Consider the following 27,714-nt stretch of genomic DNA (forward strand, 5'->3'; position numbering starts at 1 on the left):
GCCTTTCACCACAGCCTAAGAGGTCTGTCTGCTAGAAGACAATTGGGAAAATAGCCACCACACTATGTGTCTGTGGGAGAGACAGTACCGACAGTGCTGCAATCACCGCCTCCTGCTCTTATGTGCCAGTGAACCCTCTGGAGCACAATGTTAATGAAGCCAGTGGACGAAGGGAGGGTGACATCACTAGTCATAAAAGGGGAATGGCCAGAACAGTAATACAACCCCAAACCCACACTCTATCCACACTGGATCACTGCAGGAGTTGGGTAGGGAGCTGGGCAGGGGCCTAGGCCTTCCCTCTTGACAGTTGTTTTGGCTTGTAGTTGTGGCTCACGTGGAGGACTCAAAAGAGGTTTGTCAGAAGAAATCTTAATGGAGATAATTACACCAGTGGGAAACTTAATGGAGATAATTGTTATGTGGCAGTGTGCCTGCACAGAGAAAAGGAGGTTATGCAAAGATCATCAGCTTAACCCAGTTGCCTCTCCATCCCACAGGAACATGGGACGCCATTCCTACACTTTGGACAAACTCACTCAATGGCCTGACATCTTCCAACAGAGCATGCTACTAGAAAGCCACATCTGACTCTGGTTGCTACAACAACAGAATATCTAAAAACATACTCTGAGACGATACCATGAGGACAGATACTCTCCTGAAAGTTGGTCCATCTGATGGTGGACACGTCTGGCGTCAGTGTCAGTGTCTCAGTAAGCTTAGGTTGCTGTAACAAAATACCATAGATTGGGTGCCTTAAACAAGACAGAAATTTATTTCTCACAGTTCTGGAGGCTGGAAGTCCAAGATCAAGTGCCAACATGGTCAGGTTCTTGGCAAGGGCTTCTTCCTGGCTTGCAGATGGCTGCCCTCTTGCTGTATCCTCACATGGCAAAGAGAAAGAGCAAACTTTCTGGTCCCTTCTTTTCAGGGCACTAATCTCATCACAAAGGTTGCACCCTCATGACCTCATCTAAATCTAATTATCTCCCAAAGGACCCACCTCCTAATACCATCACATTGGGAGTTAGGGTTTCAAAATATGAATTTTAGGAGGGACACAAATATTCAGTACCTAACAGTCAGCCATGAAACTCAGCTCCCCACATCATTGGCACCCATGCTCCCCTTTCTGGACCTGCCCTTTTCCCAGGTAGTTTCAAGGATGCTCTCCACCTCTGCTTACTTCCATCAAATGGTAGGGCAAAGCGTTCCCTGAGGATATTTAAGGCTGTGGCCATTCTATTGTTTTTCAGCTGCTATGACCTAGAAGATGTGCCTGGAAGGGTCAAGTGTTTGGGCTGGGGGTGGCCTGCAGTCTTCCCAACTGGTATGAGCCTGGTGAGTGACTGCTGACTGCTTGAGGTTCATTGCCAAGAAGATTGTTGGAGGTTAAACACCAACAGCCTCTGAAGCACGAAGACAGAAGAAGTAGGTGAACACTGTAGAGGATCCTGATCCCCAGTCCTCATGGAAACCACAGCAGCTACTTCTCTTAGCCTGAGCCTCGCTGCTGAGTCCCTCCTCGCCCTCCACCTCCTTTAATGAGAAGAGCAAAGATGAGAATTTCACAGCAGAAGGAAGATTTGGATCAGTTCCAGAGAATAATTCAAGGCAGACTCTTTCCCTCACCCAATCACCTTTCTAGTAGAATGAAGGAATTCAAGCTGGCAAAACTCCAGTCCCCTGGGAATTCATTTCTCAGGCTCCCGACTTGGTGGGCTCAACACAGTAGCAAGATGATACTCCTTTCCCCTCTTGAAGGACTTCTGAATGAAATGCTTTGGGAGAATTTGTTCCCTTTTGCATCCCACTGTCGCTGGTGCCAGAGTGATGTCATCCATTGGAGAAAGGGCCGGCTCCTGGGCCAAGCTCAGAGTGGGCCAGTTCCATTCTGAGGTCCTGCACAGAATCCGGAAGGCCCAAAGAATACCCCCTCCCTCCAATCTGGGACATGTGCCTCACAGGAGTCTGAGCCAAATCTCCATCTGAAAAATGCTTTTGGGCAGCTGGGAATTTGGCCAAGAGACCTTTCAGCTAAGTCCTTTTTTATGTTAACCTTCCAGAATATTATTTAAATTTAATTTTAGAAGCAAGTTACTCAACTGCAATGACACAAATGGACATTATACCATTAGAAACCAAAATAAAATATGTTCCAGCTGACTGGCCTTCCACTTTCCAACCTGAGCTATTTTTTCCCCACAATTTTATTATAAAAATTTTCAAATGTAAAGTTGTGAGAATATTATAGTGAACACCCATATTCCCACCATCTAGCTTCTACAATTAACATTTTCTATACTTACTTTATCATGTATCTGTCAACCTGCTCATGTCTCTATCCAATTGTCAATCCACGTTTTGATGCATTTCAAAGTAAGTTACATACATCGGTATACTTCTTCCCTAAATACTTTAGTTTGCATATTATTAATTGTTTAATATTTTTTATAGTTCTTTTCCTTTTGAGGTAAAATTTATAGGCTATATAATGCACAAATCTGAATCAATTGCATATCCCTGTGCATATGCAGTGAGCAATGCATTTACCTATAACCCAAACCCTTATCGAGACACAGAACACTACCATCACCCAGAAAGCTCCCTCATGCCCCTTCCCAGTCATTCTCCGCTCCCACCTATCCAGAGACAACCACTGTTCTTTTTTTCTACCACTGATGCATTTTCCTGTTCTCAACCGTTATTAAGCATATCTCAACTGCTATGGTCTGAATGTTTGTGTCCTCCCAAAATTCAAATGTTGAAACCTAACTCCTAAGGAATATTGAGGGTATTAGTAATGGTATGAGGTGGTGGGGCTTTTGAAAGGTAATGGACTTCATGCCCTTATAAAAGAGGGCCCAGAGAGTTCTCTCATCCCTTCCTTCATGTGAGGACACAGAGAAAGGATGTCTGTCTAGGAAGTGGGCCCTCACTAGACACTCAATCTGATGGCACCTTAACCTTGGACTCCCCTGCTTCTAGAACCATGAGAAATAAATGTTTGTTGTTTATAAGCCACCTAGCTTCTGGTATTTTTGTTATAGAGTCCTGAATGGACTAAGACAGGAACTATTCAGTATGAGCTCTTTTATATAGGGCTTCTCTCACTCAGCATAATGTTTTGAGACTCATCCAAACTGCTGTACATATCAGTCATTCATTCCTTTTTATTACTGGGTAGTATTCCATTGTATGACCACACCACAGTTTGTATATTCATTCTCCTATTGATGGACACTTAGGCTTCCAATTTTGGACGATTATGAATAAAGCTACTAAGAACAATTTTACACAAATCTTTTGGGGACATATGTTTTCATTTCCCTTGGGTAAATACTCAGGAGTGAAATTGCTGGATCATGGAGTAGACGTCTGAGTGTTTATTTCACACTCCCACCAACAATGTAGGAGAGCGTGGTTGTTCCACATCCTCATGAACATTTGGATTTATCAATCTTTCTAATTTTAGCTATTCTGGTGAGTACGAAGTGATTTAAGCTGCTATTTTGGCAAATTTTCTAAATTAACAAAAAGTATATATGTATAAGGATCAGGTTGAAGGAAACATCTGTTGAAGGAAATCTAGAGATTAGCATATATGACACCTGAAAAGTTCACCTGTCCAAACCCAGCCTGAGAGAATAACAAATGGCTAAGGGATGTAGAAGCAGTAGCCAAACCCATTCTTCACTTTATAATTCTCTCGATTCTATGACAATCTTAGAAAAGTAAATTTAATGCTTAGAAAATTGCTGACTTCAGTGATAGGGAGATAGGAACTCTGTTTCCTGACAGAGCTGGTCTGGTGTGGACCATGGGTTCCCCAATTTGCTTCCTCATAGTCAAAACCCCTTGAGCATCATCCCTACAGAGCTGGACCAGCCTGGAAAATGAAGTCAGGAATCACCTAGACAATTGGGAGGGACCCTCTGCTCCTCTCTCCCTCTTTCCAACACCAACCCTGTTCCTTAGGGAAAGCAATTAACATTTTTGGGCACCGATGTTGCGCCAGGACCTATTCAGGCTTTGGGCATTGTCCTTTAATCCTCACAATACCACCAGTAAGGCATTGATAGTCTCAAGTTAGAGACATGAAACCAAGACTCAGAGAGATGTAGTAACTTTCCTGGGGTCACACAGAGTTAGAAGAACCAGGATTTGACTCTAAATCCTGTGCTCTTTCCACTCTACTTTGCTAAGCACCCAGAAAGCAAATCGGAGCAGGATTAATAGCTCAGTTGGTGCTGAGGCCAGTAGCAGATGGTGCTGCATGTCTCTCCATCAGATTTGTCCCTCGTTTTTCTTTCTTTTCTGTTTTCTGCTTTCTAGTGTGTTTGTCTTGAAGGTGGGGCTCTTCCCTCTTGGGAAGATGCAGATGGCGATGAGCACTAGCCCTCCTCTCTGCAGCCATGACTGCTTCACAGGGCTTGGGTTTTTCTCCTGCAGGAAGGAATCGCTAGCTTGTCACTTTCCTTCTCCCCTTCCCCACCCACCTCAGTTGCTTAGGGCCTTGGATGCTCAGGACTTGATGTGAGGACGCACAGAGAGCCTCCCTGAGCCCTCACTGCTCTTCCTCTTCCTCCTCACTGTGAGGAAGGGAGGTGGTTGGTTCATCACGTGTTTCTCTAGACCAAATTACCTGTTCCTGAAAAGCACTGGCTTGCTCCTCAAATCCTGCTGTTCGGAAATAATTGACGACATCCATCACAGCCCAGTCTGCAGGATCGGGGGGCCTCCCATTCTCCATGGAACTGCAAAACACAAATCCAGACCATTGTAATCGCAGAGCAGGCAAGAGTGTGTGGCCAGGCTCACTACCCAGTCTCCCAGGGGCAGGAACCAGGGCCCTCTCTTCCCTCCAATGCCCGGATCCCAGTTTACCTCCCTCAGGACCATAATCATTCTTGTGTTTCTGGGGTTCAGAAGATCATTACTCTCACTGGCTCAGTCACTGATTTCCTAATAAACTATTAGACCTTTAATATAGAGTATTTCCTCATGTACTGCATTTTAACCCAGAGATATTAAGAGTGATTTCTGGTGGCTCACAGCATGATATTCATACTCCTGAGTTAAGGACACCAGGACCTTTACAATAAGGCCCCAACATATCACTCTTTTCCCATCTCTGACCACCTTCCCCATCCCCATCCCCACATATCCAGGGCTAAAGCCATTCCCAAATGTGCCATGCCCTTTCACAGCTCTGGGCCTTTGCACATGCTGCGACAGTCACTTATGATGCCCCCTCATTTGTCTCCACCTGACAAAATCCTCCCATTGGTACTAGTTCAAATGCCCCTCCTGTGAGGCATTTTGTGGCTCCACTAGGGAAGTGTTTTAGTTATAACCTCCTCTGAGTTCGAGAACTCCATTCACACTCCCATTGTAGCACTCTCCACCCTGGATTATACTCTCTGCTTATTGGACAGTCTCTAGACTTTCCACTAAAGTGGGAAATATGGGCTAGAGATACACACTTGGGCCTGGACCATTTCTCATTTTATTATTCCTAGTTTCAAGCATGTAGCTAGGAAGTCAGTCAATGTTCAAATGACTAGGTGATGCTCAAGCATCCGTCTGGGAGTGTCTATCAGTAACTGGCCTCACTGGATTTAGAGACGAGGGACAGGAGAAGTGGAGTAAAGAACAGCAGGGACCTGTAGTTACTGTGGCTCTGCCTCATTTCTGTTTCACGAGTGTTGGTCTGGATTTCTCTACACCTCATCCAAGGTGATTCTTCCAGAGCATACACCCAATCACATTGTTCCCCAGCTTAAAATCCTTCAAAGGTTTCCAATTGCCCTTTGGATAAATTCCAAGTAGCCCAGCTTGGCTTAAGAGATCCTTTGGGACGAGGCATCCCCCCCCCCCCGCCCCCCACCACCAGTCCCCCAGCCAGGAATGCATTGGTGAGCAAACAGACATGGTCTTTACTCTTGTGGACCTACAGCACTGTGGGGGCAGACAGGGATCAGTAATCATACAACTAAATGTACAGCTGCACATTGTGGTAAGTGCTATGAAGGACAGGCACACTGAACGGTGACAGTTTAAGGGGTTAGAGAAGGCTTTCCTGTGGAAGTTTCTGTTGAGGTTATGGTCTAGAAAGCAGCCAGATGTTAACTATATGAAGAAGTCAAGTGAAGATTATTTCAGGCTGTGTGGCAGGAATACACACAGCCAAAGGAGCCATGCAGGCCTTGGAGGCCATATTGAGGATTCTAGGTTTTTCTCTATGAGCAATGGGGACTTGTTAAATAGTCTTATGTACTGGGAGTGACCTGATCAAATTCAAATTTTAAAGAAGAGAGTACTAGGGGCCGGCCCGGTGGCGCAGCGGTTAAGTTCGCACGTTCCGCTTCTCGGCGGCCCGGGGTTCGCTGGTTCGGATCCCGGGTGCGGACATGGCACTGCTTGGCAGCCATGCTGTGGTAGGCGACCCACGTATAAACTAGAGGAAGATGGGCACGGATGTTAGCTCAGAGCCAGGCTTCCTCAGCAAAAAGAGGAGGACTGGCAGTAGTTAGCTGAGGGCTAATCTTCCTCCAAAAAAAAAACAAAAACAAAACAAAACAAAAAAAAAAAAAAGAAGAGAGTACTGAAGAGGAGCCAGAGGGGAGGAAGGGGTGCCAGTGAGAGATCTATTTCAGTCATCCAAGCAAGAGATCATGGTGACTGAGGCTAGAGTGGTGGCTACGGAAAAAGAGAGAAGAGTGTGGATTTAAAATATATTTTACCAATAAAATCAGCACAATTTAGTAGTGGACTAGACATAGAGAATGACGGAGGTGGAAGTGTCATGGAACTGGATGGATGGTGGTAACTTCACTTAGATGGCACCCCCAGGTTTAGTTGGACACATTGACTTTGGCCTACTGTCTGTCTCCAAGTAGAGATTTAATCTGGGACATGAGTCTGGAGTGTAAGCAGATGAGTGGGCCAGAGGTACACATTTGGGAGACAGAAGCATTTAGATGGTAATTGAAACCTTGGGAGAGGAAGAGAAGAGAATTGGGCCTAGAATTAAGCTTGGGGAGATTCAACATTTAGTGAGAGTTGAAAAGATTCATGTTACTTTTAATGGAAATGAAATTGCCCAGACTTTGGGGATTTCTAAAATCCTTCAAACATCTAAAAGTCAAGGGTCCAGTGTACCTCTGCCTCACTCCCCACATAATATTTTGCTCAGAGTACGAACTTAAAATATTTGGTTAAAAAACAAACTTCCATCCTAGCTAAAGAAAAGAGAGTGAGTAATCAATAGCACAAGTGCTCAACGATTTATCAGCATAGCACTTCATTTAAAAACATTCAGAGTCAATGCTTACTTGTTAGAAGTGTTTTCCCTTTTGGGCTTAGAGATGGTGAGTCTGCAAGCTCAGGTACATACCCACTCATGTACACGCACACTCTCACACGCGCACACACCCACCCCTTCCCACCATTTAACAGGCAGTGTACATGGGGACAGAACTATTTTTCACCCCAACATTGTCAAACATTAACTATGTATTTTAAAATCAAAGCTAAATGGGTTTTAAAATAATTATCCATGTGCTGGGATTTTCCATCATCCCAGTAACATAAGCCATCATGAGCTGACACTGGGGACTTTCTTTAAGGCACCATTTTCCTTCCATCTCTTTCTTAACACAGGCTTGAAGAATATTTGGAAAGGAGTTCACTGTTCTAACAAACCTTTTCAACTTTCAGCTCAGCTCACTTCTAGCAGCGAGCACAGAGTCGCATCAGATCCACCTTTAAGTGCCCCAGAAAACATCTGAATTCATTCTCCCTGAGGCTGACTTCAATCAGCTGCTTTCCTCATAAAGAATAGTTATCTAATTGTAATAACAAAGTATGCTACATTGTAATTTTAGGACCGGAGGCTCTCCTGATTCTTATTCTGCTGGCATATGATATCATCACTTCCACAATTCTGTAATATTCTTGAATACTAGCAATGCACCAGAGAATAAAGACTTTGCAAAACTGCTTGCAGTGCCCCATGAAGAATAGGAGCAATGTGGAACTGGGCGCTCTCTCATACTTAGGGTGAGGGGAGCCATGCAGAAGAAACAACGGGTTAGAAACCAATCGATGCATTTACTGATTGATCCACCTGAGCCTAAGCCTGATAGCCTAAAACACAAAATAACTTTGAGGAAAAATCACAATGTTAGACTACTCACATCCTGAGGAGAGAAATCTGTCTATCTTCAACTCTGTAGCTCTCCAGCATCTAGCGCAGCTGTGACTGGTGCATAGTCGATACACAGCAGAGATCTGTGTAACAACCAGAGAGTACTTACAGGCTATAACACGCTTTTCACACGTTACCTATTATCAGCCCCCTAGCTCCTTGTGAACTGGCTACTGTAACCTGTTTTTAGGAATCTTAGGCTCAGAAAGGTTAAGGAACTCACTCAAAATCACATAGTAGATAAAGCCAGGATTAGATTCCATACACGCTTGCCTCCAAATCTATGCTCTTCCCACTCTACTTACTTGTTGATACAACAAATTATGAAAAGCCTACTTTCTTGTCAGTACTGTGCTAGATGCAGGTTACAAGGATAGGACTGCATAGTTCCTGCCCTCAATGAGCTGGCAATCTGGTGAAGGGAAGCAGACACATAAACAGCTACCTCTCAGTAACACTAGGATTCGGGGTGAACAAGTGCTATTGAGGACACATGGACTGGAGCGCCTGGATAGTTTTGCCTGACTAGGACACTTGAAGATTTTCAATGGCAATTCTGAAAGGCATCTATGGCTGCAACATGTCCTAAGCTGGGCCCTGAGAGGGGATGGCTTGCAGAGGCAGATACGTGCAGGCACACACTGTCACTTCTAAGTCGTTTATGTTAAAGCATGATGGATGATTTTGCTGGGCCCTTCCAGTGGTGTCAGCAACAATTTTAAGGAGAAAACTGGAGATGATCCAAGGCAACATGATTGTGGGGCTTGGGGAGGCCAGAGTGTCAAGGTCGGATAAAATTATGAGAACATTTTGGAGGATGGATTTAAGTGTCACCTTTCCCCACTGGGAAAGCCATACGTCTCCTCAAGGACTGTTATTTGTGGCCAAACTGAGACGCTTTGTTCCCTTTCAAATGGACCATTCTCTCCAAATCTTTCCTTATAACTTGTGCATGTCAAATTCCAGAAGGAATTTATATGGCGCTGTTTAAAACACCTCCCAGATGGGAGTTCCCACTGTGGCTGCTAATTTTGCATTGATGAAATGAGATGGCAGATATAAAAGTTCCATTATCATTTGATATTTATTATTCACTATCATCATCGCAAAATGTTTCTTAGAATATAAAGTATAAAGGTGATAAATTCATGAATGTCTTTCCAACCATGGGATATTTTAAAAATATATATGTATTTTACTTTATTACAAAAAATTAGCAAGAAATGAAGGGCAAATTTGTCTACAATCTCATCACTTAAATCACTGCTTCCATTTCACCCAGTCACCTTTTAGTCCCTGTGCATATGGTTAGATACATCACGTATTAATGAAAATTATATCATGCATGAGTAATTCACACTGGGAAATGATTATCCCTTAATTAAACAATCACCTCACTCTTAAAGAGAGCTAGAGAGACAGAATCACGGGGACAGACATGCAATAAACAACAAATTTGGCAGATATAGGCAGATTGAGACCTTACTACGAAAACACTTATTATGAGTGTTTTCACGTTGGCACATTATAATTTTAAGTGCTGGCAGCAAAAGTCTCCATCTTCTCTTTATATATTAGTGAAAGCGGGTGAAAAATAGTAGTTGCAACTCCTTCCCTGAATCCAGCATGTCTATATTTTATGGTCCTTATGATATTATACATTCTGAGGGTTGATCAAACCAAAAGGAAACTCTGAATAAACACAATTCATATGTGATTTCAAAACTCCATTATGCTCGGGGCTGGCCCCGTGGCCGAGTGGTTAAGTTTGCGCGCTCCGCTGCAGGCGGCCCAGTGTTTCGTTGGTTCGAATCCTGGGCGCGGACATGGCACTGCTCATCAAACCACGCTGAGACAGCGTCCCACATGCCACAACTAGAAGGACCCACAACGAAGAATATACAACTATGTACCGGGGGGCTTTGGGGAGAAAAAGGAAAAAATAAAATCTTTAAAAAAAAAAAAAACTCCATCATGCTCATTAATTGCACTTCTGCTTTAAAGTTCAGAGCAAAAGTTATTTTAGACACTGGTTAATACATTTGGTGGTAGATTTATCACATTACTCCTTTTATAAAGCTAATTCTCAATGTTACTTGTGTTTCTCCCCAGAAATGTAGTCTAACTTTGTACTGCCTTGATCTTTATAACTTATTTTTAAAACTAAATTAACCTATTCTTTGCCCATATCTTAAAACAGCCTTTGGCTAAAACCAATATAATTCTGATTGTAATAAATTAATCTTGATCTCTTGGCCTATGACATATCTAAGAATGAAGCACCTAAATGAGCTTTAGTTTTATCTCCAGGCCTTTCTCCCTCTCCTGTCAGCCTAACAAGCAGGGATCTGGCTAAAAGGCAGGCCCAGAAAGAGAAAGGATGATTCAAAGGTTCTTGACAGGACATTTTTCATTTTTTAATATTCAGATAAATGAAAGTTGACTGCATTTAGCTGCAGCATATCCAAGCAATGAAAACACTGAAAAAGCAAGTAATTCTTCAGGCCTTCTGTATATTCCAAATTTTTTAGCTTGGCATTCAGAGATTTGAGTCAAACGTAACTTTCCAGGCTTATGTCCCAACCCAAGTTTGTACTGAAACTCAACTGAGCAACGTCCTACACGTGCCCATATCCCCAGCTCTGGTTATACCACTGAGTCCCGTCTGTCCAACTCCCAGAGACTAGAAGGCTACTCATTTTTAAAAGGTGCTGGTAAAATGTCCCCTTCCTAATATCCCCAATCACTCTTTTATTCCAATCATCAATTATTTTTAAGCAGCCTACCGTGAGCCAGGCATTTGATGAGCCCTGGGAACTCAGTCTAGCAAAGAGGAAAATCTCAGGTCAGCTGAGTGATGACGAGGTCCATGTCTTCCCTGCCTTGTCCCCCAAAGCAGTTAAGGAAAAGGAGGAATAGAAAGATGGAAGAAGGAGGGCACAGAAGTCAGTCAGGCTGTGCTAGACGTGTAAAGAGGCTTTGCAGCCCAGGATCAGCAGAAACACCAGGAGCAGGCCCGGGGCAACGGGGCCTCTACCTGCATCATTTCCTTCCTCTGTCGCAGCCGTCTCCCCTCAGGCTGACGGCTTTCCTCAGAAATCACATGAAACTCTGTCCTTGGCATCTCTGCTAGCAATGTCTCCCCGACACCCCACCCCATCTTTCTGAAAACAAAGGATCCTGTAACTGCCTCTTTCCCCCCTGCTCTTAACTTTCTGGTACAAATAAAGACCTCAGAACTAGCGTAAATAAGGACACTCTTCTCAAGAGGACTTGATGAATTTCTGTTTCTTTCTCTTTTTTTTAAGATTTTGTTTTTCCTTTTTCTCCCCCAGTACATAGTTGTGTATTTTCAGTTGTGGGTCCTTCTAGTTGTGGCATGTGGGATGCTGCCTCAGCACGGCTTGATGAGTGGTGCCACATCCGTGCCCAGGATCCGAACTGGCGAAACCCCGGGCTGCCACGGAAGAAGAGCACATGAACTTAACCACTCGGCCACAGGGCTGGCCCCGAATTTCTTTTTCTTATTCACGATCAAATACGGTTCATGCCAAGATTCTGCCAAACACAAACAAACGAACGTTTCATATCCTAATCATTAATACTGAACTCGACTGCCCACAGACCACCTGAAGAGCTTTCCCTCCTGCTCCGGGCCGCGGCACAGCGTCCCTATTCTGAACGTCTTAGAGTCTTTATCGCTTAGTCAAACTCGGTCTTCCTTCTGTAACATGGCAAAAACTATGCAGAAAACAGCAACGCTTCAGGGCTGCTAATGTATAAAAGATATATAGTGCATGCCTATGAATTCTGCTGGCCTAGAGTGAAACTCCCATTGTTTTCATGCTTAAAATATGATGATATGCTTAGCTGAGTCTATAGTTTTACGCATTTTACTCTTTTGAAACATTATTTGCAATGGGCATAATGGTATAAATCAAAACAGTAGAACACTCAATTCTTAACCCAAGTTATCATTTAACTTAAGAGAATAATCAAACATTTATCATAAGATCATCTGACAAGACTGACTTGTGTCCCCCTCAAAATTCATATGTTACAGCCCTAACTCTCAACCTGATTATTTGGAGACAGGGCTTTCAGGAGACAGGGCAATTAAGGTTAAATGAAGTCATAAGGGTGGAGTCTTAATTCCGTAGGCTTGGTGGCCTTATAAGAGCCGCGTGTATGTACTGAGGCAAGTCCATGTGAGGACACAGTGAGAAGGCGGCCCTCTGCAAGCCGGGAAGAGAGCGCTCGCAGGGACTGAATCAGCCAGCATCTTGATCTTGGGCTTCCCAGCCTCCAGAACTGTGGGAAATAAATCTCTGTTGTTTAAACCACCCAGTGGATGGTGTTTCGTTATGGTAGCCTGAGCTGACTACTAGACCATATATTAGAATGAACAGACAGCCATAAAATATTAAGGAATGAATTCCAGCTTCACTAAGAAAAATAAAACTGTACCAGTTACAAGTATCACTATTAACTCCCATATGTTATCTATATTCAAGAAACCATAGCCCTCTAACTCATCCCTCCAAACATCTCTGCCGAAGGGTGACAACAGCAGATCCTGATTAGAAAGGCCATTTCTCAGGTTTGAATTAGTGGCTCAGTTTACCTCCCCTTCCCTCCTCTCCTCTTCTCTTCTCTCTCTCTCTCTCTCTCTCTGCCTCTTTTCTTCTTCCTCTCTTCCTTTTTACTTCCTCCCTCCCTCCCATTCTTCCTCTCTTCCTCCCTAAGAAACTATCTGTTAAGAGGTATTTGGCATTTAGCCACTTAAAATATCTTGGGAGTTTTCTTTTATTTTCCCGCACTTTTAGTATAGAGGTATCTTACCATCATGACCACTCCCTGTTCCAGATTGCTATTCCCTGGAAAGAACAGCATCCCAGGAACCATCACTCACTGTGTTCAGGTAGCATCGGGCAGTGTGGTCATGGGGTACGGGAAAGATGGATGGAACAGATGAGAGGGGCACAATGGGGGTGAGAGTACCCAGGAACTACCTGGCAAGCTGGATACGATCCCCTCAAGGCTTTCAAAGAACCTCCCTCTAAGGACTGCTGATTATTTCTGTGACACCACAAAAGGACAGGATTCAGAGTAAATGAATGAAAGCTGAAGCCAGCGATCAGACACACAATTACTTTGATCAGTTTCCTCTTCCTCCTTCCCTAAGGAGCCAGACAAATCTTCTAGCAAACAACCAAATATCCTATGAGGTTATTTATTCAACCCTAGAAGTGACTATCCCTTAGGGATAGAGACCTGACTGGTGAGTGGATTGCTACGCATGTAAACATTGTTGGATTTTTTTTTATGAGTTAAGTAATAGTAGCCATTGTTATTATTTTTCTATGAAAAGTCTCTTTGATAATTCTACAACAAAGTCAGAGTTTTGAAATTCTAGCAATACCAATAATAATTTCTAAGTCTACCCTAACATTTTACTTCTACTATTCACCTCCTGATCTCCTAATTCACATGGGCAAAAATGATAACTTCTTTAACCCAATACTTAGCTTAACAGGTAATACAGTTAACAGACTTCAGAGAGGCTATTTCAAAAGTTAGTATTAATGCATATATGGTCAATTAATTTATGACAAAGGAGCCAAGAATATACAATGAGGAAAGGACAGTCTCCTCAATAAAGGGTGTTGGGAAAACTGGATATACACATGCAAAAGAATGAAACTAGACCACTATCTTATACCACACACAAAAATTAAATCAAAATGGATTAAAGACTTGAACACATGACCTGAAACCATGAGACTCCTAGGAGAACACATAGGTGGTGAGCTCCTTGACATCAGTCTTGGAGATGATTTTTGGATCTGACTCCAAAAGCAAAGGCAACAAAAGCAAAAATCAACAAGTGGGACTACGTCAAACTAAAAAGCCTCTGCACAGCAAAGGAAAACATCAACAAAACGAAAAGGCAACCTATGAATAGGAGAAAATATTTGCAAATCATCTGTCTGATAAGAGGTTAATATCCAAAATAAAGAACTCATACAACCCAATAGCAAAAGCAAAAAACAAAAAACCAATCCAATTAAAAAACGGACAGAGGATCTGAATAGTCATTTTTCCAGAGAAGACATACAGATGGCCAACAGGTACCTGAAAAGGTGCTCAGCATCATTAATCATCAGGGAAATGCAAATCAAACCCAGAGTGAGACATTACCTCACATCTGTTAGAAGGGCTACTATCAAAAAGACAAGAATTAACAAGTGTTAGTGAAGATGTGGAGAAAAGAGAACGCTTCCCACTGTTGGTGGGAATATAAATTGGTATAGCCACTATGGAAAATAGTAGGGAGGTTCCTCAAAAAATTAAAAATAGAACTACCATATGACCCAGCTATTCCACTGCTGGGTATTTATCTGAAGGAAATGAAAACACTAACGTGAAAAGATAAATGCACCCCCATGTTCACTGTAGCATTATTTATAATGGCCAAGACATGGAAGCAACCTAAGTGTCCATGGATGTCTATGGAACAGATAAAGAAACTGTGGTATATACATACAATGGAAAATTATTCAGCCATAAAAAAGAAGGAATCTTGCCATTTGTGACAACATGGATGGACCCTGAGGGTAATGTGCTAGGTAAAATAAGTCAGACAGAAAAAGACAAATACCACATGATCTCACTTATATGTGGAATCTGAAAACTAAAACATTTTTTAAAACTCTAAATCCTAGATACAGAGAATAGATTGGTGGTTGCCAGAGGTAAGGGATGGAGAGTGGGAAAAATGGTGAAGGTGGTCAAAGGGTACAAACTTCTAATTATAAAATAAATAAGTCAGGGCTGGCCTGGTGGTGCAGTGGTTAAGTTTGCACATTCTGCTTCGGCAGCCCAGGATGTGCCTACGCACCACTTGGCAAGCCATGCTGTGGCAGGCACCCCACATATAAAGTAGAGGAAGGTGGGCACGGATATTAGCTCAGGGCCAGTCTTCCTCAGCAAAAAGAGGAGGATCGGCAGCAGATGTTAGCCCAGGGCTAATCTTCCTCAAAAAAAGAAAATAATAATAAAATAAATAAATAAATAAGTCATGGAGATGTAACGTACAGCAGGGTAACTATAGTTAATAATGTTGTATATCTGAAAGTTGTGAAGAGATTAGATCATAAAAGTCATCACAAGAAAACAAATTTGTAACTCTGTATGGTGATGGACATTAACTAGACTTATCATGGTGAACATTTCTCAATATATACAAATAATGAATCTGTATGTTGTACACCTGAAACTAACACAATGTTTAATGTCAATTATATCTTAATTTAAAAGTTAGTATTATAACATGAAAGCGTTTAGAACTTTACAACATTCATTACTAACAAAAGTATCACTTTACTAATTATACAAGGAATGTTAGTTCCAAAATTTTAAAAATGTCTTTGCTTTATAATGAAACAACACTGAACACAAATGCAGAGGAAGACGGTGAGATGCACGTGCAAGGAAAGGCGTGGTGTTAGTAAGAAACGGCTCCTTTCGAAAGTCCTTGCTAAACTCTGTTGCTGTGAACTTTCTACCGCAGTGAGCTTCTCCACTGAGGGGTGAGGGCCCTGTGGTGGGGAAGAGATAAACAGCTTCCTGTGGAAAAGCTGCTAACTTATTGTAAGCATCTATTGTGTGGGAACATTGGTTCCTCCTCCATCCTAGGAGAAAAGGGAAAGGAAAAAAGACCAACTGATGAAAATGAGAGTAAGAGTAAGCAAATGGCAAAAAAAAAAAAAAAAAAAAAACAAAATGAGATAAAAATAATAACTGACATTGAATACTTATGATTTTTACAGATGTACACATACACATAAAATACTTAGAAGTTTTTTTATTATTTAGTAAAAATTCTAACATGGATCTAACATGGCCAAACATAGATCAATGATAACAGTGTCATGTACCAAAGTTTATGATTAATCCAAAATCTGTGCGTCTGAAATCCACAAAAAGAGAATACTATGATCCCATTTGTTCAATATAAGCTTATTTTATGTGTCCTTTGAATATATGTGTACATTCTTGTGTATGTACCTGTATATGTGTGTATACTTATGAATACACGTAAATATATGTGTATATCCTTGTGTGACTATGTATATATATATGGATACAGAGAGTATTTGTATAGAAACTGTCTAGAAGGATTTATTCCAAACTATTAAGATGGATCCCTCCTAGTTATTCAGTTATTTTTAAATTTAATAACCACCCATGAACTCACCAGGCAAAATAAAAGCTAGAATCTTGGCAGTTACTACATTCATCCCATCTCTGACCCCAAGGTAATCATCATCTCCAATCTCATGTTCATTTGACTTTTCTCCTGGTGCATGTATGCAAAAGTTTATCTTAGCTATAGACTTGTGCTATTCAATATGGTAGCCACTAGTCACATGTGGCTGTTGAACATTTAAAATTTAATCAAGTAACTGAATTTTTAATTTTATTTAATTTTAATTAATTTAAATTTAAAAACTGGAACTGGTATAAAACATGTTTGTGTTCAACGTAACTTCATTGATTTGGTGTGACTGCATTTACCTTTAACCGCTGCATCACCTGGAATACTACTGTTGAACTGAAGTTCTCCTATCAGATGCATGTGTGCTCTCTGGTATTACACATACACACATGGCCAACATAGTTGGTGTCAACAGATTGATTCAGTTCAAAAGATTTTTTCCTATGTGCCCATGTAACATTGTAATGTGTTTGATACAGACAGCCCAAGTTATGAGGATCTCTTTGTATGTTGTAATAGGTAATTAAGTTGACATGCTTCCTATTTTAATTATAATATAATTAAATAATTTTTAGTTAAAAAGAAGTATGGACAAATTTTAAAATTTAAAAAGGAGGTATACTGGGGCCAGTCCTGGTAAGTTAGGCATGCTCTGCTTTGGTGGCCCAGGTTCCGTTCCTGGGCGCAGACCTATACCTCTCGTTTGTCAGTGGCCATGCTCTGGCAATAGCTCACACAGAAAAAGAGGAAGATTGGCAAGAGATGTTAGCTCAAGGAAAATCTTCCTCAGCAAAATAGAAATAAAATAAATAAATAAAAAGGAGGCCTACTTCTGATGCAGAATTGAGAGGAGATGCAGAAACCAGCACTAGATCCAGAACATAAAGAGAAAAGGAGACTGGCTGAAAGTCTATCGGAAATTTCACGATGAAAAGCAACTGCAATTTGTTGGAGCAGAGCAAAAGGAAAAAAGCTGTTTGTTGTGTAAAAACACAACAGAGATAGTAAAACACAACTTTAAGAGACATTTTCAGCAAATACATAGTGAATTTGGTAACTTTCTTCTCAAGAATCAAAAAAGAACTGATGACATTAGTCACCTGAAATCAAAATTAAAGGTACAACAAAACATTCTGAAGTGATTTTAAACAGAATCTGAGCTTATAAGTTTGTCCAGCTATAAACAGCTTGGATTCTTGCACAAAAAAGAAAACAACTTTTCAATAGACACTTGGTTATACTCAGTTTTGTTAGAATATTATGAGAAAAGACTAAAAAGGTACTTCACAAAAAGTGAAAGATTTTTCAACCAAGACACCAAACAATTGCCCAAGGATACAAGATCTTTTCAATACTACTTAAGATCAACTGATTCAAAATTTGAAAAACACAAGTACTTTTCTTTAGCTTTAGTTGAACAGTGCAACATAAAAGACACCACCCAATAAATACTTGGAATATGCTTTGTCTCAAAAGACTTCCAAAGTTATGAAGAAATATTGTCAAATTATGGCCTGAAAAATTGAACTCATAGTTTAAATATTTTTAAATCTTTTACATCTGTCAAAAGAGAAATTCAGCTAGACATGAAAAAATTAAATTCTATTCTGATGGATAGTACTTCAGCCACGTTAGCTAAAAAAAATTGGATTTAATGTAATTTTAAAACAAGAGACTGATGTTTCCCTTATTGCTTCAAGACAGAGAGAAATTAAGTGATTTACTTATTAAATATTCTTCTGCCAGTTAAGAAACAAAAGCAAGGTCAAACCCAAGTCTTCTGAACATGATTTGACTCAAAGTCGAAATCTCTCTCCGTTGCTTTCCAACGCCATGCTTAATTTCTCTCTGGTCTCCAAATCTGACCTAATTTTGCTTCTTTCCTAAAGGAGACAAATTTTCCCTTCCAACTAATAAACTGGCTAGATTTTTTTTTAAAAGTTTAAAAAATAATAACTTCAGACTTACAGAAATGTTGCATGAATAGTACAAAAATCCCATATACATTTTACCCAGATCACTTCAAATGTTTACATTGTACCACATTTGCTTTCTTCTTCCTCTCTTTACTACCCCCTCCCTTCTAAATAAAGCATGAGGTGGAAGAAGGAAGGCAGAGAAAGCTCCAGATTGGAATTCATGGTCTTTTTAGAGTCTTAAGCAGAGATGACCAGTATAAATATGTAAACTGGTTTGTGATACACAGTCCTCACATGGAGCTTAGCCTACAGCAGTGGTTCTCACACAAAGTGCTAGACACATAGAAGGGACTCCATAAATAGCAGCCTTGCAAAGGTCAAGCTCTGATCAGGAGTATGCAGCTGGGGAACAAGGGCCATTATCCCAGGCTTCTTTGGAAATGACCCTTTGTGGCAGTACATTCCTAGTAAAGCAACTGTATTTTCTATGCCTGGAAAATAAAACGGAAGCAATTGTAAGCCCAGTTTTGACAGACCTCAGAAACAGCCTTAAGACCCTACGTTTGGGATTCTGACTATAATCTAACTCTACCTTAACCAATAGGTTAGCCACTAGCCACTTGTGGCTGTATAAATTAACTGGAACTTTCATTTCTGGTCAAGATGGAGCAATGGGGCCAGGATTTATCTTTATGCCCAAAACAACTAAAACAGTAGACAAAATATATGAAAGAATGGTCCTCAAGACATTGGATATAGACAATAAAGGACAGTGATCCCTGTGGATGGGAAACAAGCAAGGTAAGCTCTGTCCCCTTACTGCCTGAAGAAAGATTTTAGGCTGAGCACAGGGCAGAGTCCTCAAGAGGAGAGAGCTGCACAGAGAGCTCTGGCGATCTACAGAGGCTTCCCCTCACGTGCTCAGCAGAGTACTGATTATCACATATGTGTGAGGAAATAACTGAGGCTGGGGAAAGAACCACCCAAGAGACTCAGAACGATCCTTGGAGATCATGCAGGGATAGGATCAGTGCCTGTTTCCACCTGCCAGAGAGGAGAAACTCAGCACTCAGGAGCATCGGTTAGACTACAAAGATGGGTCTTGCCTCAGTAAAAGGGTCTTGCCTTAGCACTTGATTGTCCTGATGTAGAAACTGTATTGTGGACAAGAAGCCACTGTCAGGACAGAATATGGAGAGAGAGAATGGTTTCCTAAAGGCAAAGGTGTCAGACAAGGGTACATTTTATCATCTCTCTATCTGTTTAATCTGTATGCAGAACATATCATATGAAAAACTAGGCTAGACTCAGGTGAAGGAGGGGTGAAAATTGGTGGAAGAAATATCAACAATCTAAGGTATGCACATGACACCATCTTACTGGCAGAAAGCAGCAATGACTTGAAACAACTTCTGACAAAAGTGAAAGAAGAAAATGCCAAAGCAGGACTGCATTTGAACTTCAAGAGACAGAAATCATGACTACAGAAGAACTACAGTTTTAACGTAGCCAATGAAGACACTGAAATTATTATAGATTTTGTTCACCTTGATTCAGTCATCAATTTAAATGAAAATTGCAGCCAAGAAATCAAGAGAAGACCAAGACTTGAAAGGGCAGCAGCAAAGAATTGGGAAAGATCATCAAAGTAAGGAAGCGTCGTTAGAGACCAAGGCCGAGATTATCTGCACCCTTGCATTCCCAATTACTACGTATGGGTGTGAAAGATAAACAGCGAAGAAGGCTGATGGGGAAAAAAACTTGATTCATTTCAAATATAGGGTTGGAGGAGAGCTCTCCTGGACTGCCAGAAGGACGAACAAGTGAGTCCTAGAGCAAATTAAGCCTGAACTATTGCTGGAGGCAAAAATGATCAAACTGAGGCTGTCCTACTTTGGGCACATCGTAAGAAGGCAGGATTCTTTGGAAAAGACAATAATGCTGGAAAAAGTTGAAGGCAGCAGGAAAAGAGGAAGATCAAATCTGAGATGGATTCACTCCATAAAGGAAGCCATAGGCACGAGTCTACAGGAGCTGAGTAGGGCTGATGAGGACGGGACATTCTGGACACCACTCATTCATAGGGTCACCAGAAGTTGGAGCCACCTTGATGGCGTGTAACAACAACTCAACTGCATCCCAGGACAAACATCAAGAATATTTACAAGAATACAAAAATATCCAGTCCCCAACAACGTAAAATTCACCATATCTGACATTAATAAAAAATTAACAAGCATGCAAAGAAGTAGAAAAATACAACCCTGGATGAGAAGAAGAATAAAAAACTGACTAAGAAATGATAGAATTAGGAGACAAGAACACTGAAACAGTTATTATGACTGTATTTCATATGTTTGGAAACTAGAGGAAAGACTGAATTGTTAACACAGACATAGAAGATATTAAAAAAAGACTCAAGTTGAACTTCTAGAGATGAAAACTACATTTTCTGAAAAGAAAAATGCATTGTATGAGATTAACAAGAAATTGTACATTTCAGAAAAAAGATTAGTGAACTTGAAGGCAAAGCAATAGAAATTATCTAAAACAAAATAAAGAGAAAAAAAGACTGAAGAAAAAATTTACAAGGCATCAGTGAATTGTGGGACAATATCAGGTGATCAAATATACCTATAATTGTAGTCGCCAAAGGACAAGTGGAGGGAACCAAAATATATTTGAAAAATAACAATTGGAAAATCTCCAAACTTGATGAAAACTAAGCCCACAGATCCAAGGAACAAAACTCCAAGCACAAGAAAGATGAAAAAAACTACACCATGGCTCACAATCAAATCGTTTAAAGGTCAATGAAAAAGAGAAAATCGTAAAAGCAGACAGGAAAAAAAAATGACATTATATGAACAAAGATAAGAAAAAGACTAAATGTTTTCCCTTAAGATCAGGAACAAAACTAGGAGGTCTAATCCCACACTTCCACTCAGCTTTTTACTGCAGGTTCTATCCAGTGCAATAAGGTAGGAAAAAGAAATAAAAGGCGTCTACACTGGGAAGGAAAAAGTAAAACTGTCTTTACTCACAAGACATAATTGTCTACGTTAAATATCTGATGGAATCTACCAAAAATCTAATAATAGAAGTAATCAGTGACTTTAGCAAAGTTATAGGACACAAGCTCATAATACAAAAATCAACTGTATTTTTACATAGCAACAAACAATTGGTAATTAAAATTTAAAAAGCAATACCATTCATAATAGAATAAAATTATGAACTATGTAGGGAAATACTGATTAAAGATGTATAAGACCTGCGGAATGAAAACTACAAAGCATTGCTGAGAGAAATTAAAGAAGACCTTAGTAAGTGGAGAAAACTATTGTGTTAATGGGTTGGAAGACAGACTATTGTTAAGATGTCAGTTCTCCCTAAATCGATCTATAATTCAACATAATGCCATCAAATCACCAGTAGGACTTTTTTTTTTTGTAGAAATTGACAAACTGATTCTAAAAATCATTTGGAAATGCAAAGGACCTAAGAGAGACAACACAAGTTTGACAAAGAAGAACAAAATTGGATGGATAACACTACCTGATTTCAAGATTTATTATAAAGCTGTAGTTATCAAAACAGTGTTGTATTGGCATAAATATAAACAAAAATATCAATGGAATAAAAATAGAGAATCTAGAAATAGATCCATACATATATGATAAATTATTTTTCAACAAAGTTGCACAAACAATTCAACAAATGATACTGGAACAACTGGATATCCGTAGGCAAAACAAAATAACCACCATCACCACCATCAACAGAAATACTTTAATCCTTATTTCACACTATACACAAAAATTAACTGAAAAACTATAATCCCAAATCTAAGAAAACATAAGAGAAAATCTTTGTGACCTTGAGTTAGGCAAATGTCTCTTAGATATGACACTAACAGTACTATCCATAAAATAAAAATCGACAAACTAGAGCTCATCAAAATTAAAAACTCCTGCATTTTGAAAGTCACTGCAGAGAGAACAAAAAGATAATTCATACACTAGAAGAAAATATTTTCAAATCATATATATGATAAAGGACTTGTGTCCAGAATACATAAAAACTCTCTATAAAATAATATATAAAAAACTACCCCAATAAAAAGATGGCCAAAAGATTTGAACAATACTTAAGAAGACATACGGATGGCAAATAAGCACATGAAAAGATGCTCAACATCATTAGTTATTAGGGAAATGAAAATTAAAACCATACCTAATCTAATGTCTAATATAAAAAAGACTGCTCATGCAGAGTTGGCGAGAATATGGAACAACTGGAATGCTCACACACTGCTCGTGGGAATGTAAAATGGGCAACCAGTTCAGAAAATAGCTTGGAAGTTTCTCAAAAAGTTAAGCATACACCTACCATATAGTCCAGCCGTTCCATTCCTAAATATTTATCCAAGAGAAATGAAAGCATATGTCTAGACATAGACCTGTACACAAATGGTCAAAGCAGATTTTTGTAATACCTAAAAAATGGAAACAACCCAAATATCTATCCACAAGTGGATGGAAACAGTGAACAAATTGTTGTATATCCATACAATGAAATATAACTCAGTAATGAAAAGTAATGAACTACTGATACACACTATGACATGGAGAATCCCAAATTAATTATCCTGGGTGAAAGAAACCATACCCCCTCCCTTCCCCCAAAAAAGTACATTCTGAATAATTCCATTTATATAAAATTCTAGAAAAAGTAAACTAATCTATAGTGACAGGTAACACATCCGTGGTTGCCCGGGGCTCTGGGGGTGGGGACAGACAGGAGGGAGAGACTACAAAGGGTTATAAGGAAGCTTTGGGGATGATGGATATGTTCATTATCTTAATTGTGGTAATGGTTTCACAGGTGTATATAAATGCCAAAACATCAAATTTTATACTTTAAACACATGCAGTTTATTATGTCAATTATTCTTCAATAAAACTGTTAACTTTCAAAATTAAGTAAAATCAAAAGTTCAGTTCGTCAGGTAGAGTAGCCGTATTCCAAGCTTTTTACAGCCAAATGTGGCTAGTGGCTACCATTTTGGACAGCACAAGTGGAGAGCATTCCCATCACTGGTCCAAGTGCTACTGGACAGCTCTGACCTCACTCAGACGTTAAAAAGCATCGGTTTCTTTCAATTGTTCTACATCTACCTACCCCAGACTGCAAGAATGGGATGAGCATGGCATATACATAAATGATATGTAAATTACTTGACAATTTTAAAAAGCAGATTTTATTAAGTTTATCTTAATGTAACTTTGCTATGAAGCGAAATAGACATTCCATTCATCACATATAGCACTGTTTCCTCATTCAGACATCACAGCTTCTATGGATTGCATTTAATTAGTTTCCTCCAAGGCTAAGTTGAGGGCAATTTTAAACTAAGTGACACGGAAAAATGAAATAGATAATACTCTCTTGGAACTTACTTTCTCCTTGTAATCAAACTGGTTATAGCTTCAATATAACTCCCAAATAAGAATTCACAATTTTTTCATATACTTACAGATATCTTATGAGTTAGTCTGAAATATGTAGCATATTTCATAATATGCAACTGAATTTTCCTATTTAAAAGAATCAATCATATAACTCACAACAAAGATAATGAGAAGTTTCAGATGTGAGAACAGACATGAAAATAGAACACTATGGTATGCTGAGGCGTTTCACATTCAACAAACAGTTCACAAAATCAGGACAGAGAAGTTGTTCAACTTAATATTCTTACTGAAGCTTTTTTCTCCCCATTACTGTAGCTCTCAATTTTGAGAGAGGTGATTTTATTTTAAAAGACTCAAACTCTGTTTTCTGCCCCCACCCTTGCAGCCTGTGGACTTGGAAGGCAGGGTCTATGTTTGCTTGGGGTTTTTGTTTCCATGTACAGAATGCAGGGCTGAAATCCTCAACCGTCCCTCTTCCAAAGCTGTGGACGCTAACCCTTTATGCACAGTTTGATGTCTGAGTCATCTCTGTCTTCGAAATGAAACACAGAACAAGGCAACTGGGGCTGGCAGGGGAAGGGTGGCTGGTGGCTAGTGCAGACCAACCAAGACAACCCCCAAACAGTATATTATAGTAGATAAGCAAGAAGTATAAAAATAGAAACCAAGTCCCTGTGATGTTTGCAGAAGCAGAACTCACAAGCCAGTTTCACTTACTTTTTTACACCGACAGAGCCATTTTCCTTGTTTTCCATGTCAACAGATAGCATGGGAAGGCTGCAGGGTTCCTTTACTTCAGCAACTAATCAATAAGGGAGAAAAGCTTGTGTTTAATTCTTAGAAAGTGAGAGAATATATAATCTGAATCGGAAACACAACGGTCCCTTTTACAGCTTCCCACCAGTTCACGTATGTTTGTTTAAATCTCCAGTTCCCTCAGCGATTGGAGAGATTGATCAAACCTAAAGAACTGGAGGAGACGGACTGGGCTGCTTTCATCTGTATTGGCACTCCCTGCCTCGACAATAAGCATTTGCAAATGAAATTGAACCCTCGTTCAAAACAAGTGCTGTGTGAACTGGCACGGCTTTCTCTGGGTGCCAAGCTCTCATTTAAGACACTGCAACTCATAAATGAGTCAAAGTCGAGCAAAACAATCCCCCTTTTCCTGCCCCTTCCCACCACGGGCTGTGATTTCTTTTTTCTTAGTGCATTTGTTTTTTTGTCCACTCCCACTCCTATTATTTTTTCATCACCATCCAAAAGAGCACTTAAAGCTTTTGTCAGCAAGTACCCCCTACCTCACATATTCTCAACGAAAGCCTCAAAAACCTGTCTGTGCGATGGCCATGCCGTGGTAAAGATGAAAGCTCACAAAAATGTCAGATAGCCCTTAGCACAGAAAGGTGGTGCTGGTGTGTGTGTGTGTATGTGTGTGTGTAAGAGAGGGTAGACAGCTCATTAGATTTATGTAGAAATCACCAAAACATTCAAGGAGATATAGTAGCATCCATCACTTTGTTTTTTGTTTAGTACGATGAGGATTGTAAAAAAATAAAAACGCTCCACAATTAATATGCAATTAGCAAGATGAAAAAGCTATGAACAAACTGCTTAAAAAAACTAGTTCTGAAACGTGCTTCTTCTACAGCTGAAACCATAAATTAAATACATTTCCTCTCAAATCACTTTCTACTTCGGCACTCCTTCTCTAGGGATTACTCTGACATGACAAGTGCATCATTTAGTATATTCACAAGATTTTATCACTGTTAGAGAAGTAGATGATTAACAAATAATACTGTAAGTGTGGGATAATCTTCACTCCTGATCCACACACACGCACACACACACAAACTTCCAGTTACTAAACCACTTAGATCATTCATAGAGAAAGCCAACATTTAATATAAATAGATAGATATTAACATACATTCACACACCGTAACAGAGTAGACAGAAGATAGTGCTGCTGCTCCATGCCAAAAGAATGGTTTCACTTCAGTTGGAAACTGTTACACATTCACCATTTTCTAAGCATCTCAGAAAAAAACCAAACCAAAACAAAACACAATGATACTCTGTAACACCACACTACATTGTCTTATTATTATTATTTTCTTTTTTGTGGAAGAGTAAAAAGAAAACCTACCTAGAAGCAACTAAAACATGTCATTTTTTATAGGCTTATCAAGAACAGCCAAAGAAACCCCAATGTTTTCTTTCACAAAGTAGGCTGGCAAAGGAATTCAATAAGGAGGTACAATTTGACACAGTGAAATAAAACCAGGCTGGCTCTCAGCCAACATGACGTTAGGAATCACACACAAGCTGCACCAACTGCCTTCTGGTTCATGGCTGACTTTTTAAAGCTACAGTGTGCCTGTTCACTTTTGCTAACTACCTTCAGCACAATTAGTGGAAGTGAATGAATCACAAGTCCAAAACTGCAGAATTCTCCTTGCCTCTGTCTTGTACAAAGAAAAAAAAGCTGTATCAATAGCCTCTTATTTTCTCCCTCCCCTCCATTGTTGCTGCATGATAGTCTTTGCTGTTCTGAGCATGAATGTCATGTTTCAAACTATTTCTTTTTCTCCCTTCTGGGAGAAAAAATAAGACAGAAAAAGAAAGAATCTACTGCTTCTGGGCTATAAGCAGTGAACGCTCAGAAGCTGCAGTCCTGGGTTACTCTTTCTTCCTTATAGAGACTCGTGGACAAAGTTCCCAGGGCTGGCTTTTGAGTAATCTCTTTGTGAGAGTAAGGCAAGCCCTGCCCAGCAGAATATCCTTCTATTTCATTATGCAGGAAGTAACATATTTCAGAGAGGATGTAAAGTAGATGACCAGCTCTCCTGAGAACACCCACATTCTTGTATTTTGGCATTCATCCTACAAGATGAAGTCAGCAAAATTCAAAATGAAACGAATCTTATTTTACAAAACAGTTCTGGGAGGTTTAATTTAATTGTTTATCCCAGTTGCACAAAAAACATAATTCAGCAGATTCAAGTAACAACTTATCTATGAGCACCTGGTACTATATTAGTTACGTATTAAAAAGAAGATACCATGCCAAGCCCCAAATTCACAGTATCTCCCACCTGCCGCCATCCTAAATCCCAATTTAGGAAATTGGGAGGTAGAATAGAAAGACTGGGCATGATCTTTTAATAAGGTTACTCTGGTCAATCTCACGGTCCTCTTGCTCGGTGGGAAACATTCCCATTCTATCAACACGCCGCAGATACACAGGAAACATACATAGTTGTCATTGAAATAAACACCAATGAACACAGGGCAGAGAATACAGATTCCCAAGAAGGATCCTAGAAGATGTCACCTGCTGCTGTAATACTGTGTAGATCTCACGCAGAACTGAGGAGAAAGATGGTGGTCTCTCTTTTGTGTTAGTGATTTTTAAGGGCTCTAGAAGATCAGCAACTATCGTTTAAATCTGCAATCTGAATTTCAAAGTCAAAATTTTTTCCCTTTACTTATACCAGGAACATTAGAAATTTTCAATTTCTTGAAAGATCATCACTGAGAAAAGATTTCAGGTGTTCTCTCTGCCTTTCTTTGCCATTGCACCTTGAAAAGAAAAATAATAATAATTTAGGGACAAATTTCAAGTGTTCATATATTTTCGAATACCATTTTTTGAGCATGGGTGAAACAGATGAGTCTTTTACAACTGTTGATCAAAATGATGAACCCTTCTGGAGATAGAGAGCTCTTTCACCAGCAGATTTCATAATGCTTTTGGACTCAATCTGAAATGCGGGAACTGTTCTCCAACTAAATTCAAATGGGACGGGGCTGGGC

At 40.0% G+C, this 27,714-nt stretch overlaps 1 protein-coding gene across 4 annotated transcripts; it reads right to left on the minus strand.

Moving 5' to 3' along the window:
- Positions 1–755: 755 nt before the first annotated feature.
- SAMD13 (sterile alpha motif domain containing 13) lies at positions 756–26,185 on the minus strand. 4 transcript variants are annotated; one of them, XM_070592117.1, is made up of 6 exons: positions 26,045–26,143; positions 25,836–25,925; positions 24,610–24,694; positions 8,205–8,298; positions 4,649–4,760; positions 756–4,449 (listed from the first exon to the last, which is right to left on the minus strand). In XM_070592117.1, exons 4-6 carry the CDS (start codon positions 8,252–8,254, stop codon positions 4,291–4,293), a joined length of 321 nt encoding a protein of 106 aa, XP_070448218.1. In that variant the 5' UTR covers positions 8,255–8,298; positions 24,610–24,694; positions 25,836–25,925; positions 26,045–26,143; the 3' UTR covers positions 756–4,290. The 4 variants fall into 4 exon arrangements, 3 of the variants coding, with proteins under 3 accessions (XP_070448218.1, XP_070448216.1, XP_070448217.1); XM_070592115.1 differs by lacking the exon at positions 25,836–25,925 and having other exon boundaries at positions 26,045–26,185; XM_070592116.1 differs by lacking the exons at positions 25,836–25,925; positions 26,045–26,143 and adding an exon at positions 25,194–25,320.
- Between the last annotated feature and the right edge of the window lie 1,529 nt (positions 26,186–27,714).

This window comes from Equus przewalskii, chromosome 24, assembly GCF_037783145.1.
Source record: "Equus przewalskii isolate Varuska chromosome 24, EquPr2, whole genome shotgun sequence".
Lineage (NCBI taxonomy): Eukaryota > Metazoa > Chordata > Mammalia > Perissodactyla > Equidae > Equus > Equus przewalskii.